General features: G+C 39.9%; 1 protein-coding gene across 9 annotated transcripts in view; it reads right to left on the reverse strand.

The window, feature by feature from the left end:
• The window catches only part of LOC138753762 (phosphofurin acidic cluster sorting protein 2-like), a 301,705-nt gene that overhangs the window by 14,445 nt on the left and 265,125 nt on the right, over nt 1-22,135 (reverse strand). For all 9 annotated transcript variants that reach the window (XM_069917135.1, XM_069917136.1, XM_069917134.1 and 6 more), the window contains 4 exons: nt 21,708-21,814; nt 15,990-16,144; nt 11,752-11,862; nt 9,887-9,995 (listed from right to left, as the gene is read on the reverse strand). In XM_069917135.1, coding sequence (XP_069773236.1) covers nt 9,887-9,995; nt 11,752-11,862; nt 15,990-16,144; nt 21,708-21,814 — 482 coding nt within the window. The remainder of the gene's footprint in view (nt 1-9,886; nt 9,996-11,751; nt 11,863-15,989; nt 16,145-21,707; nt 21,815-22,135) is intronic.

Genomic DNA, 22,135 nt, shown 5'->3' on the forward strand with positions numbered 1-22,135 from the left:
AAAGGACCAGAGGAGCATACAAGTAGATAGGTCCACCAAATTAACATAGGCATGATTGGCCAAATGTCATACTTCTATACCCCATATTTTTCATGAAATTAATTTGTTTTTTAACCACCTATTTACATTCAAAGATGATTTTTCATTTCCAAGTCAATATTCTTAAAAATATGAAATTCATTTGGAAAAAAAAATCCTTTATGACTCAAATTGAAGCAATCTGGCAGGACCAACAATTGGTGTGGAACCACTCCTGAAAGTCTCAATACATCAAAAATATGGCACCTAAAGGGGTTAAAGGGAGTGTGTATATCAGCTTAGGTGGTAATTATGCAAGTTCCATAAGAAGGAGTTAAAGGGAGTGTGTATATCACCTTAGGTGGTAATTATGGAAGTCCCTTAAGAAGGAGTTAAAAGGAGTGTGTATATCAGCTTAGGTGGTAATTATGCAAGTCCCATAAGAAGCTGTAGCTGCGGAAATTCTGAGCAGTGAGAAGCTGGAGGGAATCAGCAGGTCTAGAGTACATGGAAATAAATGAACAATGTTTGGAACCCTTTATTGAGACAAAGGTGGGATGGGGAGATAGCAAGGATAAAAATGAGGGCGGACGACCAAGAGGTAATACGACTACACTGGACAGATGAAGAGATAGAATGGGGAGACAGGCAGAAGAGTGAGGCTGGAAACGTAGCACGGGATACACTGGGAGAATGGGAACAGGCGAAAGACAGATGGGAAGACACTGAGGTGGAGATTACATGAAATTGTGTCAGGACTGAATTGCCTGAAATTGGAAAATTCATTGGGTTGTAGGCTACAAAGGTGGAATATCACATGCACAGTCTGCATTTGGCCTCACCCTGGCAATTGATGATGGACAGATCTTTGTGGAAATAGGAAGGAGAATTAAAATGGCTGAAAACTGGGAATTCCAGATAGCATGTCTGAACATAGATTTTTTTTGTGGTAATAACAATGCTACAGATTACAAAGGCTGCCATAAACATTGAGATAAATTCAAGGATTATTATGAGACACAAAACCTGGGGCATATTATTGGACAGGTGTTGGAAATGTTACAAGAGACAGGAACTCTTGTGTGAGTACAGGAATGTGATAGGCTATAGAAAGCTTAGTCAAAAGCTGGAATGTGAAAAGACCCAGAAACTCCTTGAGTCGTGGGAATGATACACAGCAAAAGCCTTCAGATTGTTTCCAGGGCGCATCTGTCAATTCTTTATTGCAGGATTCTAACACTCATGTGGCCGAGTAAATGAGATCCTCTTCCAAGCATGATATTTAAACACTGGTAAGAGTTAGGGGCCCATTAAATACAAATCAGTGAACCCTTACTAAATTCTCAGTTGGGCAATTATTTCTAAAGCTTGATTACCTTCTGACTAAAGAACTTTCTATTGAGTGGAGTTATTAAAACTATTTGCCAGATGACTAAAATTTTGAAGCTGATCAGCTAAATATTGGCTGCCACAACATAACAAGAACTGTGAAAATGCGATCAGAATTTTCCCAAGTCTTTAAAGGCTAAGTTTCCATTTAATTTTATCAGTGTTGAAAAATCTTTTGAGGCAGTCCCAGCACAATCTTTTGAAACTCAAACACCAAGGTTCAGAATGCAAGTCTATACATTCAATTCCCTGGGTTGATAGTGTCCATACTTTGCCACATTTGAGTTGGACCATATGCTCCATGAGGAGATTCAGTAAACATCTTGTTGAAATGCATAATGAAGCGCTGGCTTATTTTGATAGAAATTGCCTACACTTCCAGATTCTGTGCAATAGAAGTCTTCCAGTAATGAGTGGAAAACGTACCGAGTAGCACGTTCAGTAATTTTCTGCATATTGTGAGTGCGCTGCAAACCTTGGACACACCAGCATACAGTCACAGAAACTCCTGCTACAGGCTTTTCAGAAGCAGTTTCTCACACACTTTCATGCTGCTCTGTACTGCAGTTACCAGGAGGGGCATCAACACACTCCAAAAGCTTGATTTGCACACACTCAAGTCACAAGCATCTTATTTGGTTCAAAAGGCAGGCCAAGAGGCTGTCAACTAGCTTGCGAATAAAGAGGGGCAAGTTAAGCAGCGGAAGAAAATGACAAACATTACAATTTAAGCCAGTCTTTTCCTTTCCCCTTAATTAACAGGCAAATAATTCTTGCACAAATAGTTGAGAAAATAAACTGAGGAAAATCAAGAACCAGAAACAAGTATGATTTCCTTCTCTGAGTACCAAGAAATGGGACTACTCTGAAGTGGATCAAAGTACATCAGGTCATGAGGAAATAGCAAAAAAAGGGACTGTTCCTGCATCAAACCCATTATCGCACAATCAATAGCAAAGGTCAGTGGGGGAAAGTCCACTGCTGTAGTAAATACATCACGGTTACAGCCTCACAAAAATTCACTCAAACATTTTTTAAATTGGTGGAGGGAATAACTTCAAGAGAAAACACAAATTCTCATTGCTGAGAAAGACTGCAGGGAGAACTTTCAATAAAACATGTCAGGAGGGTCTACAGTTGGCAGTCATGTTTACTTCAGTAGCAGATCCTAGCACTAGGTTATGCTGATCAATTCCACCAGAGACAACGCCATATCCGTCATATTTTCAGAATTAGCTTCCACATTAATTCCTAATCAACTGCATATATGCTGCTATCCCTTCTTTGTTGTAGCATCAAAATCATGGCACCTATCCTTATCTTCAGGCACAAACTACAGCTCAAGGGACACTGGGAATAGGCAATAAATTACATCTTGTCTTCATACTGAACAGATTGGCCAGTACTGAGTCAACATTCTATGCTATAACATTTAGTTATGATACAGTGAAATAAATCTGATTTAGTATATTCATATGCTTATTCATTTAATCTATTAATACAGCAGTGGAGAAAAGTTGAGCCCAAATAAAGGAGTTTGACAGCGGTGTGATTTCTTATTTTCTGCACCAAATCAGCATTGTCTCTCTCTCATTCTCTGTGCACATTCTTCACAAGAAATGCTCAAATGGTACATTAAAGTTATGAAGGCGAACATCCCCCAACAAATGGAACCAATTTTTAATTTTATCTCTTTACCCAATCAAAGCAGGCAACATTGTTAATCCAAGAAGAAACAAAAAGACTGGCATTAAAATCAATGAAGCGTATTAAAAAAGGAAAACCCGAGCAGACTCTGGTACCTTATGTTAAAATCAAAATGAAAGCTCTTTTTCCTTTATTGAAAGCAACCATAAAGAAACAAAAATCACATGTTATTACATGGACCAAGCTGCACTGAAGGGTTTGTTAATACAAGACCTTGTTATTTCCTTGTGGGTTGCTCACATTCAAGCACGGATGACAGTCCAGATGCGTATTACCAACAGCTCAAATTTTTAGTAAGTTCATGTTCATACTGTCAATTGGGCAAGATTCAGTACATGACAGAGGAAGAGTTAACAAAAGAATGTGTCAACATTTCATTCAAAATATTTACATTTTCAAACATCTCACACAACCTCATGCTTTTGATTTTATTGCCACTGCCTTTGTGAAGTAGCTTGGCACAACACAACAATTGTGTATCTATCTGCTGAAATCAGGAGGCTGGAGATCTACAGAAGTACAGCATGGACACTGATGAAATGTTATGCATACACCTGCCCAGCTGAAAGGAGATTGTTGGGCCTGTCTGGATTTTCTGGAGAATATGGCTTCTGTCTAGGATCAAATTCAGTCAGATTGCTGGTGGAAAACTGGACATATACATGGGTAGAAAGAACTAAAATATTGGAAACTGCTTACATCTGAGTAAGATTATTTCAAACAAGTTGTTTGACAAAGCTGATTTTTTTTTGACCATCTGAAATTTCTCTTCATCCTCAAGTGCCCCCCATTCCTCTTTGGTGAAGCCTTTACGTACAAGGCTTGAAACCTTTTGTTTTAGCCAGCATGTTAATAATTTTTGTTTGATAATGTTCCTGTTAAGTGATTTTTAATTTAATGTAATACCATTTAATTTAATACCATTGTAGTTTTTTTTTAAACAAAGTACAGGTGCAAAATCTTTTATCCGAAATTCTGAAAACCAAAAACCTCAGAAAACCGAATTTTTTTCATGGATGTCAGCTGCATACCAAAGTTCGCGTTTAGCAGAAAACATGACCTGACACGACACATGCTCAAATGACCTTGAGTATCCTGTGTTAGTCCATGTCAGGATTAGTCGAACCTTAGAGAATCCGGATAAAAACAGGGTTCAGCCCTTCCGATTCACCACATATGGACACCCGATTCGTCATTTATCTCATTTCATTTCTCACTGTCACAGGGAGGCTGGCGGGGTGGTCAGCGGGGCGGATACAGAGTGACTGGTGGGGCTGTAAACCTCACCACCCCATCCAGTGCCACCGTAACCCAAGCCCCCCGGCCCCCATCCAGAGACCCTTCTCGTTGGAGTGTGTCTTTGTTTTGCGCAAATCCGAAATCAGCACCATTGTTTAACGTACCGCCATTACTATTATTCTATTATCCAAAAGATTCTGAATTCCAAAAATTGTCTGTTCCCAAGGGTTTTGAATAAAAGATTCTGTGCCCGTTTGACTGCAGCAAGTAAGAATTTTGGTCCATATATTCATCATCATTAGGTATCTTGGAGCATTTCTATATATTAAAGGAGCAATTCAAAGCAAATTAAAGAAGTATTCTAAGAATTTAGGAGTCATTAGTGCAGACAAATTCTTTGACATTTTGAAAGAGTAGAAAATTTTCAGTTTTTTTAAGTCAAAGCATCATCTTGCTGACATGCTTCAGATTGATTCGGCATTAAATAAATGGGTTAATGCCAAGGTTCTGCCACAAACCGATAAATGCACCAAACAGTGCCTACTTGTCTGCATGGCCACCAAAATAATAGTAGAAAATCCATTTAAACTTCGAACTTCTGTTACTGTTACTTTTTCTTGCCGTTTTGATTCATCGTGCTTCAGCTGCACGTAATAGAAAAAAATGCAGAGAATGTGAGCTTCACATAACAAATGCCAACATAAAGGAGTATTCAAATTTTAAAATATCACATACATAAATCTGGTCGACCGTAAATGTCATAATTCCAGGCTAATAAAATATGATGACCATTGGTGTGAGAGGAATATCATTCACACCAGTACTTTTTGCCAATACCAGAGGACATCTGAATTCAAGAAAGGTTTAGGGGAGGTGTCAGAGGAAGGTTTTTTCACACAGAAAATGGTGGATAGCTGGAATGCACTGCCAGGGTAGTGGCTGAGGCTGATAGAATCTGGGCATTTAAAAGGGTCTTTGAAATACAGGGTTGTAGTTATGGGTGATTTCAACTTCCCTAGTATTGATTGGTACCTACTGACTGCAAGAGAGATTGATGGGGCCGAATTTGTCAGGTGTGTACAAGAAGGATTCCCGACACAGTACGTGGACAGGCCGACAAGAAGGGAGGCCATATTGGATCTAGTTCTGGAGAATGATCCTGGTTAGGTGGCGGACCTCTCAGTGAGGGAGCATTTTGGTGAGAGTGACCGCAACTCTCTGAGATTAACATAGCTAAGGAAAAGGATAAAAACATTCAAACTAGGAAAGTGCTTTACTGGGGAAGAATTATGAAGGGATGAGGCAGGAACTAGCAAGAATAAATTGCAAACAGATGTTTAGGGGTGAAAGCGCAAAAGTAATGTGGAGGAAGTTTAGGAAACAACTGTGCAGGGTTTGAGATAGGTTTGTCCCAATGAGACAAGGAAAAGATGGTAGGAAAAGGGATCATGGCTGATGAAAAAGGTCAGGCAACTAATCAAAATGAAGAAGGAAACATACATTAGATATAGGAAGCAGGAAGGGCTTGTGAGAAGTATATGATGGTTAGGAAGGAGCTTAAGAAAGGACTTAGGAGAGATTGAGAAAGCATTGCCCTATAGAATTAAGGAAAACCCCAAGGTGTTCTATGGTATGTGAGGAACAGAGAATTACGAGGATAAAGGTGGGGTAGCTAGAGTATAAATGAGGCAACATGTGCCTGGAGGCAGAGGAGGTCCAAAATGAATACTTTGCGTCAGTATTCACAAGAGCAAAGGACCTTGATCATGGTGAGGTGGAAATTGAACAGGCCAGTGTGCTGGACAATGTGGAGGTTAAGGAAGTGGAAGTGTTGGATCTTCTTAAAAACATCAAGATTGTTAAGTCCCTGGGGCCGGAAGTGATATACCCCAGGATGCCTTGGAAAGTGAGAGAAGAGATAGCTGGGGCAGTAGCTATGATCTTTGAATCCTCTTTGGCCACAGGGGAGATACCAGAGGATTAGAGAATGGTAAATGTAGTCCCCTTGTTTAAAAAAGAAAACAGGGAGAATCCTGGGAATTATAGACCGGTGAGTCTTACATCAGTGTTATGCAAACTAATGGAGTGGATTCTTAAAGGATCCATGAACATTTGGAGAAGTACAGTTTACTCAAGGATAGTCAGCATGGCTTTGTGAAGGGTAGATGGTGCCTCACGAGTCTAATTGAGTTTTCTGAGGAGGTAACAAAAGAAATTGATGAGGTTAGTGCGGTAGATGTGGTCTACATGGATTTTAGCAGGAAATTTGACAAGGTTCCCCATAAGACTCTCAACCAGAAGGGATCAGTGGAACATTGGCTGTGTAGTTAAAAAATTGGCTTGTAGGAAGAAAGCAGAGAGTAGTAGTGGAAGGAAAGTATTCTGCCTGGAGGTCAGTGACTAGTGGAGGGACCTGTTCTGGGACCCCTGCACTTTGTGATTTTTATAAATGACCTGGATGAAGAGGCAGAAAGATGGGTCAGTAAGTTTGTGGATGATACGAAAGTTGGCGGAGTTGTGGTGGAACTGAAGGTTGTAGAAGGTTACAAGAGGATATAAACAGGATGCAGAGTTGGGCAGAAAAGTGGCAGATAGATTTCAATCCTGATAAATGTGAGGTAATGCATTTTGGAAGGACAAATCAGAAGGCTTGAGTACAGGGTTAATGGATGAACAGAGGGACCTTCGGGTGCAAATCCATACATCCCTCAAGGTCGCCGCACAGGTTGATAGGATAGTTAAGGCGGCCTAGGGGATGCTGGGATTCATTAATATGGAGATTGAATTCAGTAGAGAGGTCATGTTGCAACTCTACAAATCTTTGATAAGTATTGTGTTCAGTTCTGGTCACCTCATTATAGGAAGGATGTGTAAGCTATGGAGAGGGTGTAGAGGAGATTTACCAGGATGTTACCTGGATTGGGAAACCAGTCTTATGAGGCAAGGTTAGCAGAGCTGGGACTTTTCATTTTGGAGCATAGAAGGATGAAAAGAGACCTCATAGAAGTTTACAAGATCATGAGAGGCAGGATCAGCAAACATCAGAGGACACAAGTACAAAGTGAAGGGAGGGAAGTTTAGGGGAGATATCAGGGGTAGGCTTTTTTTTAAAAATATATATATATACACACATAGAGTTGTGGGTGTCTGGAATGCCTCGCCAGGGATGGCAGTGGAGCTTGAAATATTGGGGGAATTTAAGAGACTCTTAGACAGATACATGAATGAAATAAAAAGAGGGTTATGGGGTAGGGAGGGTTTATTACTTTTTTTTTAAGGAATATATAAGTTGGAACAACATCTAGGGCCGAAAGGCCTGTATTGTTCGATGTTGGATGTGCGAAAAATGGGGGAGGGGGTTATGGACTGTGTGGGAAGGAAGGGTTAGATTGATTGTGGAGTAGGTTTATAAAGGTCGACACAACATGATGGCGTATGGTTCTATAAAATGAAGTAATAAAGTATATTTTAATGTTGGCCCTTTGCTTATCGAGATCAGATTATAAATGTGATCTGTGCAATATTAGGGTGGCTGAACATGAACAACTGAAAGATCCTAGGTTCTGTGCACTCTATTCTCTTTTACCCTATATCCAGAAATTGATGACTGTATCAACTAAGAATCAATAAGCCTCCTATGTGAACCACATCCAAATCCCTAATGATGCTGATGAAAATTGAAAAAAATAACTAGATGTTGGAAGTCTAAAAAAAATAGAAAATGTTGGAAATGCTTAGATCAAGCAGTTGCTGTGGAAAGAGAAAGTTAACATTTAGGATCATGACCCTTTTTGTCGTAACAGGGATCAAGAAAAAACAAGTTTGTTTCAAGCAGTAGAGAGCTCTGATAAGCAGACATAAGAAAAGGTAACTATTGCTGCTGGGGTGAGATATATCATTGAAGTATCCTGATTCATGAATTAATGAGGGAGAAATTAAATATAGGATGGCTGGCCAACTCGTGGAGACATTGTATTCAGTCACCAGGGTGAACCTGAGCTTCCCATTGCCTGCCACTTTAATTCTCCATCCTGTTCCAATTCTGTCTGTGGCTTCCAGCACAGATTATGAGGTTCAACACATGCTTGAAAGAAAAGTACCTCATCTTCCAACTAAACATCCTGCTGCCTTTGGGACTCAATGCTGAATTTTCCAGATTCATGCAAACTCATTCACTCTGTTTATATCAGAAGAGGTCAATCCTGCCAGATGTCATCATCTGCAATGCACAAATGTTCTGGAGAAACTCAGTAGGTCATGCAGCATCTATAGGAAGTAAAAGGTAACCAATATTTCAGGCCTGAGCCTTTCATCAGGAATGAGTTCTGAGTTTCTCTGGCACACTTATTGACTGCATTCAACCCCAGAATCTGCAGATTTTCTTGTTTATCTCCACGTCATCATCTGTAATTTTGGCCAAGTTTTTTTTCTGTCCATTAGAATTGTCTACCTATGATTTTAGCAGTCAGTAGATTTCTGCATTTCATATCTTTTAGTATTTTCTTTGTATTTTCTCTAACTATCATAATCTATATTCATCCGATCTCTGACCATCATCAATAACCCACCAGATTACTTCATCAACAGCTTAACCCTACAGCAACCCTGACTTCGCCTTAGAGAGATTCACTTCAATCCATCTATCCCTCCCAAACCTCTCTAAAACTTTTTTTCCTCGTTCCCAGTACCGACAAAGGGTTTAGGACTTGTCATGTTAATTCTCTTCCTCTTCCACAACTGCTGCCTGAACCTGCTGCTTCAAATTTAAAAAAAATAAATATATCCCTTGCCATGTCAGTTAATAAACCCTCCTCAATATCCCATCACTGCCTCCAACACAATTAATACTTCTCAGGCTCCTTTCTATATAGTTACTTTGGCTCTTTTATCCATTAGGCCTTGATAACAATTTCTACCCCAATTCCTTGGATAGGATTGAACATGAGAGACAGCGAGAGTAACTCTCCCAATCTGCATCTTTTTGTGAACTAAAATATTCCAGCAAAAAAGAGCAATATCAACCATCTCTCTCCCTTTTTAATGGTTTATTTTCTGAAAGGCCCACTCAGTGCTGAGATATTTTTAACTGTTAAGTATAATTGCCAGGTTAGTTTACATTCAACCAAACAAGTGCAGATTAATGGCTGCAAATAACTTTTTGCTGTTATGAGCTACAGGCCATTATAAAATTCCCCACAACAAGGGATGCAATGCAAAATTAAAACAATATCCAGTCCTTTATGTTTGTTTTATAATATCAATATTTCGCCAAAACAATCGAAGTCCAGTGACAGCAACATTAAAGTACAACATTTCTGGGTACAATGTAGAGATTTTGTAGTGTTGGCATGCACACTGACGTGGTCTCAGCCACCATTAGCTGATCTTAATAAAGACAAAGGAAAAACTCCGTCACTGTCACTGTATCCTATTTGTTAAAGATCCTTGGTGTATGTCTCATTTGTAGACTCTAACATTTATACAAAGCATTAAAACAAAATCCATCCACATGGTATGAAAATAACAAATGTACCTTTTCTGCTTGTATGTTAACATTGCTTCTGCTATAGGCAACTGGTGGGCAATGTTTGCATTAGAGATGTACTGCGTAACTCGGGAGACCACATCTGGAATTTCCTGCACTGCAATGAGACACGCATAACGGGTTAGACATGTCCTCCGCTCAGTTATTAACAATCTGCATTTCTCACCAATCTACAGATGATTTCAGAAAAAGAATTGAACAAAAAAAAAAGTAGTGAATGAAACCCAGTCTGAGATTTTAGGTACCACCTTTCAATGTAGATCAATACAGTACAAAATAAAATATGGATTTACATTTAAAGGAGATGACTTTCATTACAACTGGATGGCAGTCAGTGAAAAATAGTCACAGTTACCATGTAGGAATCAGCAATAAATTTGACACTATCAAGTTCATACAACCAGTGATGAAAAGAATAATCAACTTTAGGTTTGTTCGCTGATTGGTAGATACGAGCGAGAGAACATTTCTGGTTTTTTATGCATGATGCTGCTGGATTTTTTTGTTTAACATACATTCACCTAAAACCAGGTGGAACCTCAGAAAGATAGTATATCACCTCACCCAGTTTTGCACTGGAGCATCGGCCTAGACTGTTTACTCCAGAGAACCACTTGAACACACAACCCGAGTCACAGGGAGAATGTACTGCAGAGGCACAGATCAGTTGTTAATATCTTTGTTGGTAAACTATTCCTCAATTCTAGATCTTCATACTAGAAAAACATGCAAATATTCTCCACTTCTTTTTGACATGCCCCTATCTTCTTCATTTTCCTTTGACATGCCCCTCCCTACGTTCTCCATTTTCTTTTTGAAATGCTGATATACTCTATTTTCTTTAAATAAATTAAACCTTTAGACACCAAATGATGAATGCGAGATCAGGGCAATTAGTTCAGCTTTAATCCCATACTCTTTGAGCATGCTCTATGTATTTTGAAGTTTAAACATTTATCTTGAACATTTGAAAAATGAGAAACAATAGGAGTTTTTGTTCATGATTTCAGAAAGTATTGAAACCTGATAGGAGATTACGTAATCAGATGTAATCTAGTGTCACTAGAAATACAGCTATTAAACGCTTTAAAATGTGACCACAATCAGCACTGAAGGTTAACAAGGTGCAATACAGATTGGAACTTCACTTGGAAATCATGGTCATTAAACAAAAAGGACAGTTCAGGGAGTTTCAAAATCAAATAAACTTTGGAAGTCAAGAAGCTGAAGCCTTCATTTGGCGTGTATCAAAGGATAGGCAGAATAACTCAAACCCATTTCCTTTGATTTATTGGCATCACATTTATATTGCATTAAATGTGAATTGTCAAAATAATAAATGCTTTTATTTAAGAACAACTTCATCACGGAAAAGTAATTGAAAAAACATTATTTCAAGTGCAATAAAATGCCATGATGGGAGAATAATGTACTTTTGGACTGAGCAGTGATTGGCCAACTAATTCCTAGAATGATTTGGCCCAGTGTTAACATTCTTTGTAGAATCCTAGTTATGGGTTGAGTGTCAATCTTGATACTGGAGTACAACATTGATAAAATCAGCAGTAAAGAGGTTTTCATGCTGAGAAGAGCTTCAGTGACATTTGTACAAGGCACTGTCAGGAGGACACATTATCTCAAAGCATATTTCAAAGAGAAAGGAACCTCAATCATATAAAGCATAAGACTGACCATTTTTCTTGATACTGCTACTTAAATGCAAATTTATTCTCTCTCTACATTTAAATTATAATACCAAACTCTCGACAGCTCCTCCAATTTTAACGAAAATCACTAACCAAACATACTAACTCAAAGCATCCCAACACAAAAAAACACCACACGTGGTTTACCTATAGACGGTGCCTCCGTTTTGGTGAAGAAATCTTGCCAGGCCGCATCCTGGAAAAAATTGTTGTATCTGTAATCAATGGAGCTGAGGTATTTGGCAACAGGATGAGAACCTGGAGAGAAGGGAGTGTATTTTGAACTTTATGAAAATGATGCTTCTGGAATTTGTTGCTTATTTTTCATTTTGTATTTTCAAAGGCAAACAAATGCAATCAAGCTTTGTTCCTAGCTTTCAAATATAACTTTTCATCATCTATTACAAGAATGATTTAACATGATGATAATAAGAGATAATTGACATGTACATCAGTACAATGGACTAAAATTCTAGCTTACTGCAGCTGTACAGATAAGTGAAATACACTAACAGGGAAATTAAATAACTCTATCCCCACAGCCTCGCGCTTCTCCAGTTCGCTTTCCTTCTTTTGGTTTACTACAGCATATAGCCAATAGCAAATTCCACAAAGCTGTTAGGTGCAGGCAGAGGAAGTCTCAGCAGCTGTTGCTGAGACAGCAGAGAGTCAGCAGTGACTGAGGACACAGGAGGAATGCATAACTACTAAAGAGAGCAGGAGATTTTATAGCAGTTCTGAGCATAGCCCCTCTTATCTGTTTTGTAGACGTTGTCTCAGTGAATGTTTCCTTACGTGGATCCCAATTTTGTTTTTAACTGACTTAAAAAAGTACTAGATTTCATGATTCAGTCCAGCTCACTGATTGGGTTAAAAGCAAGCAGATGTTCCAGGTCCTTGGGGATTTTCTACAGAACCACCACACAGTACTTCATTTTGAATTCTATGTGGGCACCTGATAGCAGAACAGATGGCTGACACCAAGCCACATGATAGAAATTCATATCATGTCTCTACAGTGCTACAGTGAAGCAATGAACATCAACAGAAAACACAACTGAACTAATGCCTTAAAATCCCTGCCAAATTCTTAATGATTAAAACAGATTTCCCCACTTTTTGATGCCATCATTTTAATTGCAACACTAACCACAAACACGTTATAGGTTTTTAAAATATATTTCCAGTGTCTTGAATTCCTTGTTAGCTTTAAATCAAAAGGACCAACAGGTAACAGAGCACAGACAAATAATTTATCTTTCAGTAACAAACCATACTGCTCATGAGCTGGCCAGCAGGAGGTAACAATACCAATTGAAGGAAAATCTCACTAACATTTGCTCTTTATCTCCATAGACATCTCCAAACAAAATCACAAAGAATGTTCTCTTGTTAAGGCTGAAAACCAACACAATGACATTTGTACCTACTAACACCCACCTTCAATAGGGAACATCCAACCATCATTCCTCATCCTTCACTCCTCTGGAATCTTTTCTCAAATCCAACTTCACACATCCTTTCTCCTCTTTCCCTATTCTCCATTTCATCCGAGCAAACATTTTCCTCTTTCCCAAGATCCATAGACAGGTTTGCTGTTGGTAGGCTTATTATTTCACTCCATTTGTGACAACAGGAAACAGATTTCCTCCCATCTAAGTTTCCTCTCTCCTCTTCATTCCTTTCACTATTAATTTCATATCAATGACACTAATTTCTTGGCCCCATCGGTCTCCTATTCGCCTCTGATATCTAATCCCTTGAGGGCACTGGGATAGTCTGAGAAAGCTCTAATTTTTTCCTTTATCAGGGAGCACCATAAACATTTCCCAATATACTATCACCCCACTTTGGGTGGCAAAACTTGCTCCTAAATTAGCTTCTACTCACTTCCTCCAAATAAAGGCACTGCAACATGGGGACCTGTGTGCATCCTGACCACGCCTAGCTTCTCACAAAATATTTTGCATATAGTATCTTCCACATCCGTTCACGTTTTACCAGCTCATCAAATGCATGATGGTCACTTCCTAATTCATCCTGAACTCGGGCATTTCTGTTTCAGTTACAGTGAGCAGGAGCCAGGACTCACAGAAAGAGGCAGAAGTTTTAAACCAGGTGAGGTGAACCAGCAGGCAATAAGAGGAGCTTGAGTGGAATGGCCACTGAGAAGTGGCAACAGTGAGAGTGCCCAGTGTAAGAGTGGAACTTGGATGCTTTGGCTCGAGAGGCCTCAGGTAAGACCCTTAAACCTTCCACTTTAAATCACTCAGGCTAAATGTCCAGTTGCCTTGTATTTCAGAGTACACAAGGTTACTTGCAACATTGTGATTAAAAAGGCTCCAAGTTACAATGAATTAAATAAAATGGGGATGCATGGTTAGGTGATGTGCTAATGTTGTATGATGTGGAATTGATGCACTCCATTGTAGTTCCCTGTAACTATGTTGGCAGCACGTGTTGTTTGCGCGAGGAACTCAGGTGCAAAGTTGAATTTAGTATGAGGGCGGCGAGTTAATCAGATTGGAAAATTATGGATAAAGTTAAAGGGAAAGAGAACACAGGAGAGGTTTTTGAAGTTGCCAGAGTAAAAACAGATAGAAAGTTTAGAAAAGAATGAGAAATTAACCTCAGGAAACACAGAGTTAAATGTGAGAAGGGTGGTGATGACAGGACCGAAGGTGTTGTATTTAAAATGCACGCAACATTAAAAAAAAATGAGCTTAAAGTTCAGATAGAAATGGGCAGGTACAAAATTGAGACCATAATGGAGTCGTGGCTGCAGGAGGATCACAGCTGGGGGCTAATCATCCAAGGATATACAACCTATCAAAAGGACAGGCAGATGGGCAGAAGGGATGGAATGGAGTGGCACTGTTGGTAAAAAAATTTCCAAAGCGTAGCGGTTGCTATTACACCAGTAACTCAGGTTTTAATCCAGTGCTGGCTCTAAAGAGATTGTGTATTCTCTCCGAGTCTGCGTGGATTTCCTCCAGGTGCTCTGGTTCCCTCCCACCAAGGCGTACGGGGTTACTAGGTTGATTGGTCACATGGGTGTATTTGGGTAGCACGGGCTTATGGGCCGAAAGAGTCTGTTACCTTGATGAATCTCTAAATTAAAAAAAAATCCTGAGCAAGAAGGGACACACGTTTCAACCAACTGAAATAAAATGTACCCTGGATGCTAAAAATTCAAAATAAGTACAGGAAACAATGGAAATGCTTAGCAAATCAGTAACACCAATAGAGAGAGAAAAACAATGCTTCACATAAATTTCCTCTCAGCAGAAAGATCTGATAAAATTTTTACTGATGTTCTCTTTTCAGGGATCTCATGTCCATTGCAGCTGCTCTATTAATGCTATGTCCAATGGCCAAACCAGTAATATATTTTCTTTAAGTCAAGAGCTTTCCTTTTGCACGTGCTAAGATTTTCAACCATGATTATTCCATTTCCTGTGCTTTAGCTCCCATCTTTTCTCCCCTCCAGAGCCATTATAGTTATTCTTCTCTTGGTTTTCCAGCAAATCAGTCTCTGCATTCAAAGACCATCCTCATCTCTCACACTATGTCAACTTGTCAGCAGAAAACACAAGGCCCCTCTATTTTCATTTTCACATCCTGGCTAAGCTTCAGAAAACCACAAAAATCATTCTGTCTCTTTCCAAAGCATCTCTCAATGGTAATGTAGCTTCTCCCACTTACTCATCCCATAATACAACAGTAAAAACAACACTCATTTGTTCTCACTGATTGTCCACTGGAGAACAAATATGTGTGATCCCAATCTTGTATTCCATGCAAAGATAATGAACCACTCTGACCTCTATCTTTGTCTTCCAACATAGTTTTTAATGTAAGAGGAACACTACCCTTGCCTTCAATAGCCACCTACAGCATTCCAAGCTTAAGATAGAGAATTCAATAGTTACCATTTAAGTTTAAAAAAACACACGTTGTATTCCTTGGTAGTTTTTGTTGTTTACATTAATTTCTGCTCCAAATCTATCTTTTGTTTCTTCACTTGTCCCATTACCATCCACTTTTGCCTTGCACAATCTCTTGTCACTAAACCTCTCCTGTCTTTTACCCTCTACCCACCCCCCCCAATCTTTCCTCCTCACATCTGTAATTGCTTATTGTTTTCCAGCTCTGATGAAGGGCCATTAAACATTAAAAGTTCCATCTCTGTAGAATTTTCTCCAGCATTTACTTTTATGCACCAACAGCCAACACTCCTCCACAAATTCTCCTCCGAAGTTTGTCAGCATACAGAAGCTTAAAGACAAAGCTCTTGCTCAAATAAAATCGATGTACAAAATGGCTCTTTTGTGATATATTACATTCACTCCTTTACAATACTTTAAGTTGTAAAATGAACATACCAAGAGGAATAATGAGAAATCTCATGTAGCTGAGCCAGTCTGGAGTCTTGTGCGATAGCTGCTCAACAAAGAGCTGTAGAATAGTGCTCAGGAAGTGCTGGGCTCCTGCCAAAGTCACTTTAATGGGATTTGGAGTTTGGGAGTTACAGTTACAGCTGAAAACCAACAGGAGATTCTGTGTTTATGTTTACAAAAAGATGATTTGATCTGAACAGTTCACATGTTTTAACAATGAATTGTCTTAACACTCATTTCATGAATCTGTGAAACAAGATTTGACATCAAACCATTTAAGTTGGTACAGAGGCAGACCATGCAATTATGAAATAGAGCACCATGTTTGTACAAGCTTTGTGAAAGCACAATCGTGCCCGCATCCTTCCTTAGATTCCATCATCCTCTCAGTCTCTGTCCATTCTATGAAATCAGCTGCTAGCACTTCTTCCAGATAGTATTCCACATCCCAACAGCTATGAGTGAAGGAAATCTCTGCTTCAGATATTTTGCCTATCTCTCCCTTTTTCAGCAAAACCTAATTTAAAGCATAGCAACAGTTATTATACGGTTCATTATAATGATTTTGCCTTTAATTTGTAACCATAACGTTGCCCTCTATTGACAACTTCAGAAGTTTGAAAACTTTTGAAGAAATGCTGTGCTCTACATGGATTCACAGGGCCTGTGTCCTTTCAGACAGCTCCCAAATATATTATTTTGGGAACAATTTCTATGCTAATAAGACAGCAATAGACAATTTCCATAACATAACCAGTTGACCATTTTCTATTCACTTCCATTTAATTTTTTAAATCTTGGCAGACCTTCTGTTTCAAAGATTACATGGAAAGAAACATCAAAAGGCCCACAAGTTATATTTTGGGAAATGTTTATTGACAACTCATCTTTTCCCAGAATGATTCCAAACTGGGATAATTATAAATAAATGGTGCAGGAAGTGTGGCAAAGGATCAATGTCGAATTAAATCAACCCCATTCAATACACTCCACTATATAAACTATAGTTTATGCGTCATCCTCAGATATGGACAGGATGGGATCATCAGGGGACGTGGGGGTGTGGAGGGATGGATCTTCGCTCATCCAATCGAACGTAGAAGGCATTGAGTTCCTCTGGGAGAGAAGCTTTTCCGTCTGCAGCTTCACCAGATTTGGTTTTGAAAAAGGTTATGGCATTTAGCCCCTGTCACAGCTGTCGGGTGTCCCTTGTTGTTTTCATTTTCATCTGGATTCTCCATTTCGCCTGGGAGATAGTTTTTCACAGGTCATGCCTACTTCTTCTGTATTGATCTGGATACTGCCTGCACATTAATGTGATTTTGTCTTGTAGTGTTAACTGTTTGGTGTTAAACTATGACCTGCACTTTAGCAGGGAAGACCAAAACCTATTCTTAATTTGTAATAAGAACTAGTGCGGGTGAAAGCAATTTACTGAAGCAGTCTCAGTGCAAGACAGTAAGGTCCATGAATTTCTGATGTTGCAAAGCAGAAGTGGAAATGAAGAGAGAAGCCCTCTTCCAACAAAAGGCAAGGAGGCCATCCAGAGAGAAAGTCATGGAGAAGTTAGAGGAGGAGATAATTGGCTGCAGCCAAACATCAAAGCCTTGAAAGCAGTGCCACAAGAAATTCAATGACCTTGTATTTGTGTTCAAATTCAGTGAATGAGTCAGTTTTTAAATGCCATATTGAATGCTATAAGGTACCACACTTATCATCACACCTTTGTTCACTGGCTTAATCAATTTCAGATTTATTATCAGTGTACATACATGGCATCACATACAACCCTGAGATTCTTTTTCCTGTGGGCCAGGCAGAATTACCACTCATTGCTAGTCCAAAAAATTGTACCCAGCATATACATCTAAACAAATAAAGAACTGTAAACAGATAACGGATGTAAACAAACGGACGGTGCAATACAGAGATAATTTTTTTAAAAAATCAATAAAATGTACAAGTAAGAATCCTTAAGTGAGCCCGATTGAGTTTGTAGTTGAGGAGTCTGATGGTGGAGGGGTAGCAGCTGTTCCTGAACATGGTGGTGCAAGTCTTGTGGTACCTATACCTCTTTCCTGATGGCAGCAGCGAGACAGAGTATGTGCTGGGTGACGTGGATCCTCCATGATTGCTGCTGCTCTCTGTCGGCAGCGTTCCAGAGATCTGATGTCATTGCAAATCCCTGAGAAAGTAGAGGTACCGACGTGCTTTCTTCGCCATTAGTGTGTTGGATCTAGGAAAGATCCTCCGAGATAGTGACTCCCAAGAACTTAAATTTGCTCACCCTCTCCACTTCTGATCCCCCAGTGATTACTGGATTACCTCTGGCTTTCCTTTCCTGAAGTCAACAATCAGCTCCTTAGTTTTGGTGACATTGAGTGCAAGGTTGTTGTTGATGCACCATTCAGCCAAGTTTTCAATCTCCCTCCTGCATGCTGACTCATCCCCTTCCTTTATACAACCCACTACCGTAGTACTGTCAGCAAATTTATATATGATGTTATTGTACTGAGCCACACAGTCGTAGGTGTAAAGTGAGTAGAGAAAGGGGTTAAGAATGCAAGCCATTGGTGCTATGGTACTGATGGAGATTGTAGAAGAGATGCTCTTTCATCCTCACTGATGATGGTCTGGAGGTGAGGAAATCCATGATCCAATTACACAGTGGGGTGTTGAGTCCCAGGTCTTAGAATTTGCTGATCAGTTTTGAGGGGATGATGGTGTTAAATGCTGAACTGTAGTCGATAAAGAGCATCCTGATAAATGCATCTTTACTGTCCAAGTGTTCAAGGCTTTGTGTAGAGCCAGTGAGATGGCATCTGCCATAGACCTGTTGCTACAATAGGTGAACTGGAACATATCCATGTCACCACTCAGATAGGAGCTGATATGCTTCAATACCAGCCTTTCAAAACACTTCCTCACTGTTGATGCAAGCGCAACTGGTCGACATTGCTAAGGCAGGTTTCTACACTCTTCCTGGGCTCCGTTACGATTGATGCCTGTTTGAAACAGGTGGTTACCACACTCTGCTGGTGTGAGATATTGAAGATATTCATGAATACATTGCTAAGTTGGTCAGCATTAATTTTTAATACTCGGCCAGGTACTCCAACCGGGTCAGATGCTTTCCTCAGATTCATTCTCCTGAAGGCAGCATGTGTCATTCTTAGATATGGACAAGATGGGATCATCAGGGGATGTGGGGGTGCGGAGGGGTGGTTTTTCTGCTGTTACTGTCATCAAATCAGGTGTAGAAGGCATTGAGTTCCTCTCTGGAAGTGAAGCTTTGCCATCTGCTACTTCACCAAATTTGGTTTTGTAGTAGATTATGGCATTTTGCCCCTGTCACAGCTGTCAGGTGTCCCTTGTTGTTTTCATTTTCATCTGGAATCTCCACTTCTCCCGGGAGATAGCTTCTCGCAGGTGTTACTTGCTCCTTCTGTCTTGAAATGGATCTTCGGACTTAAATTAATTAGGGCTCATGGCTCAGACTCAAGGCCCCATTTCATAGCTCACTCACTGCAAGGACAGGTTGAACCTCTATTATCCGGTGCTCTGTGGTTCGGCACATTTTGAATCTGCCACCGCCAGTACAATCTCCTCACAGTCAGCACAGGATTCAAACCCCAGTCCCAATCGCTGGTCCTGTAAAAGTGTTGTGCTAACCACTACATTAAACGGGATTTGATTTGTTATATATTTGATCTTCTTTGGTCAGAAAATGGTCTGATCAAGGCACCTGTCAGTACTGGTGACTCTCTGCTCCCCAAACCTGTTAGTCTTGGCAAGTGCCTGCTCCCCAAACCTGTCACCCTGGCAAGTCTGTGTACCCCAAACCTGTCAGTTCTGGTGGCCCCCGCACACGAATCCTGTCAGTCCTGGAGAGTCCCTGCACCACCCCGCCCCCCCCCCCCCCCCAAAACTTATCAGTCCTGGCAAGACCATGCATCCCAAACCTGGCAAATTCTTGTCCCCCAAACTATCAGTCCTAGTGATTCCCTGCCCCCCAAACCTGGTGAATCCTGGTGAGCCCCTGCACGTCAAACCTGTCAGTCCTGGCGAGCCCCTGCACCCCAAACCTGGCGAGTCGCTGTCCCCCAAACCTGGCAAGTCCCTGCCCCCCAAACCTGTCAGTACTGGTGACTCTCTGCACCCCAAACATGTCAGTATTGGGGAGTCAGACCTGGACCATCTAATCATGAAGTGGTGTTGCCAATACCTCACGTAGGAGTTCATATGAGCTGTACTGACAGTCGAAAGCTATTCACCTCCATCAATAGCCTTGAAAGGAAATGCCCCAAAGCCAGGGACTTCACCCAAATAGACTTAAAGAGCGTGCTCTAAAACCCTAGACCACTGCTACACAACCATCCAAAGCACCGTGCCAGTACTTTTGTAAATCAGGCCAACGTACAGTGCTGAGCAGAAGTTGAGACACAAGGACCTGGCAGTAAAGGTTGCACATCATTGAACTGAGGAAACAGACAACATCTTACGTGACTGCCTTGAGTCAATAGACTGGTCTACGTTCAAGGACGCAGCAATCAACCTCAATAAATGTCCCACTGCTGTAACTATCTTCATCAACAAGTGTGTAGAAAACTGCTAGCCAACTGGAAGCCATGGCTAAACTGCCAAGTCCACTCACTTCCAAAGGCCAGGTCTGATGCGCTTATGTCAGGCGAAATCCAGGTATGACCCCTGCAAGGCCATCAGAAATGCCAACAGGCAACAATGATCTAGACCTGTGTCACTGGAATTGCAGAACCCTTATCTCATTCTGTTTTTTTCCCAGATGAAAAAATGGGTTCTCTGAGTCCTGGCCAACGTTCGTCCCTCAACTTGTTCCTATACTAGTTAATATGTAAAAATTGTACAATGGAATGTTTTGAGAGATTACAACAGTGTGAAACTGTATAACTGTAAAAAGTCAGTGTATTCTTACTTTTGCAATTACCAGTCTAATCAGATAATTAAAATAAATCATTAATGTTTTTCTTTTCTTTATATCTGAACTCATTTTTCCATGATTTTGAATGGACTTGTCAGAGTTAGTAGATCTAAATATGCTAACATTTCATTAAAAGACCACTCCATCCATGTCAGCCCTGGTGTAATGTTTGTGAAACAGACAGCATCTGGGAAGAAGTTGTTTCTTTTTCTCTCTTTCTAAAATGCTCATGATCTACTCAGCTTGCTGAAAAAATTCTGTTCTAATTTCATGTTTCATGCATACCTATTCTCTATTACAATTAATTTTGCTTTACTTGCTTGTGGCCAAGTCCTTTGACCCAGAGACAACAGCTAATCAAATAAATCACTAGCAGAGTGAGTTGGACAATCCTCCATTGGGCAGGAGGCTTTGCTTATACTGTTCTAAAACCCAGTCTTCAACAGATACTTTTGTTAGATAAAGGTATGGAGAAAAGAAAATGTAAAACTTTATTATATTAAAAGGGATTACAAGGGACTTCGGTAAGTTTGAAAGCAAAGAAAGGTGTAATAAATGTAATTACTTTGGAAAAAATACATAATTTTCCCATGGAACTGTATATTCTAATTTCAAATCCATTTCATATTTGTGCTTAAAGGTGATTCCATGTTCTATTACAGACACAAATTTACAAATACATGCCTTTCAACTCGTACATAAAATTATAATCAATAACCATGAGAGTCAAGAACATTTCAACTCACAAGCGTTGTATCCTGGAAACAATTGTCGTGAATGCTGCTTGTATATCGGCTGAAGAATGTGTGCACACAATAGGGAGGTTGTGTTTCTGTAGTAACTCGGAGACATACTGAAAGATAGTAAAACATCATTAAACAGATATCCTATTCTCTGATCAAGTGTTACAGTCTCAGTTCTAACTAAGAATTCCTCAGTGGTACCAAGATGGAATTAATGGAAACTTGACCACAAGACTCTGCTGCAGGGGAAAGGCTTCAATGAATGGTTTCTTTTCCACGTTCATCAGCAACTATTTGGAACTCAAAGAAGGACACTTGATTTAAGGACAGTTTAATCTCTGCTACTGTCATGAACCTCTCATTAGTAAAATAATGCTGTCCTTGCAATGTTTTCACTGTAACTCTATACTCTGCACTTTTATTTTGCACTC

Source organism: Narcine bancroftii, chromosome 2, assembly GCF_036971445.1.
Source record: "Narcine bancroftii isolate sNarBan1 chromosome 2, sNarBan1.hap1, whole genome shotgun sequence".
NCBI classification, from domain to species: domain Eukaryota; kingdom Metazoa; phylum Chordata; class Chondrichthyes; order Torpediniformes; family Narcinidae; genus Narcine; species Narcine bancroftii.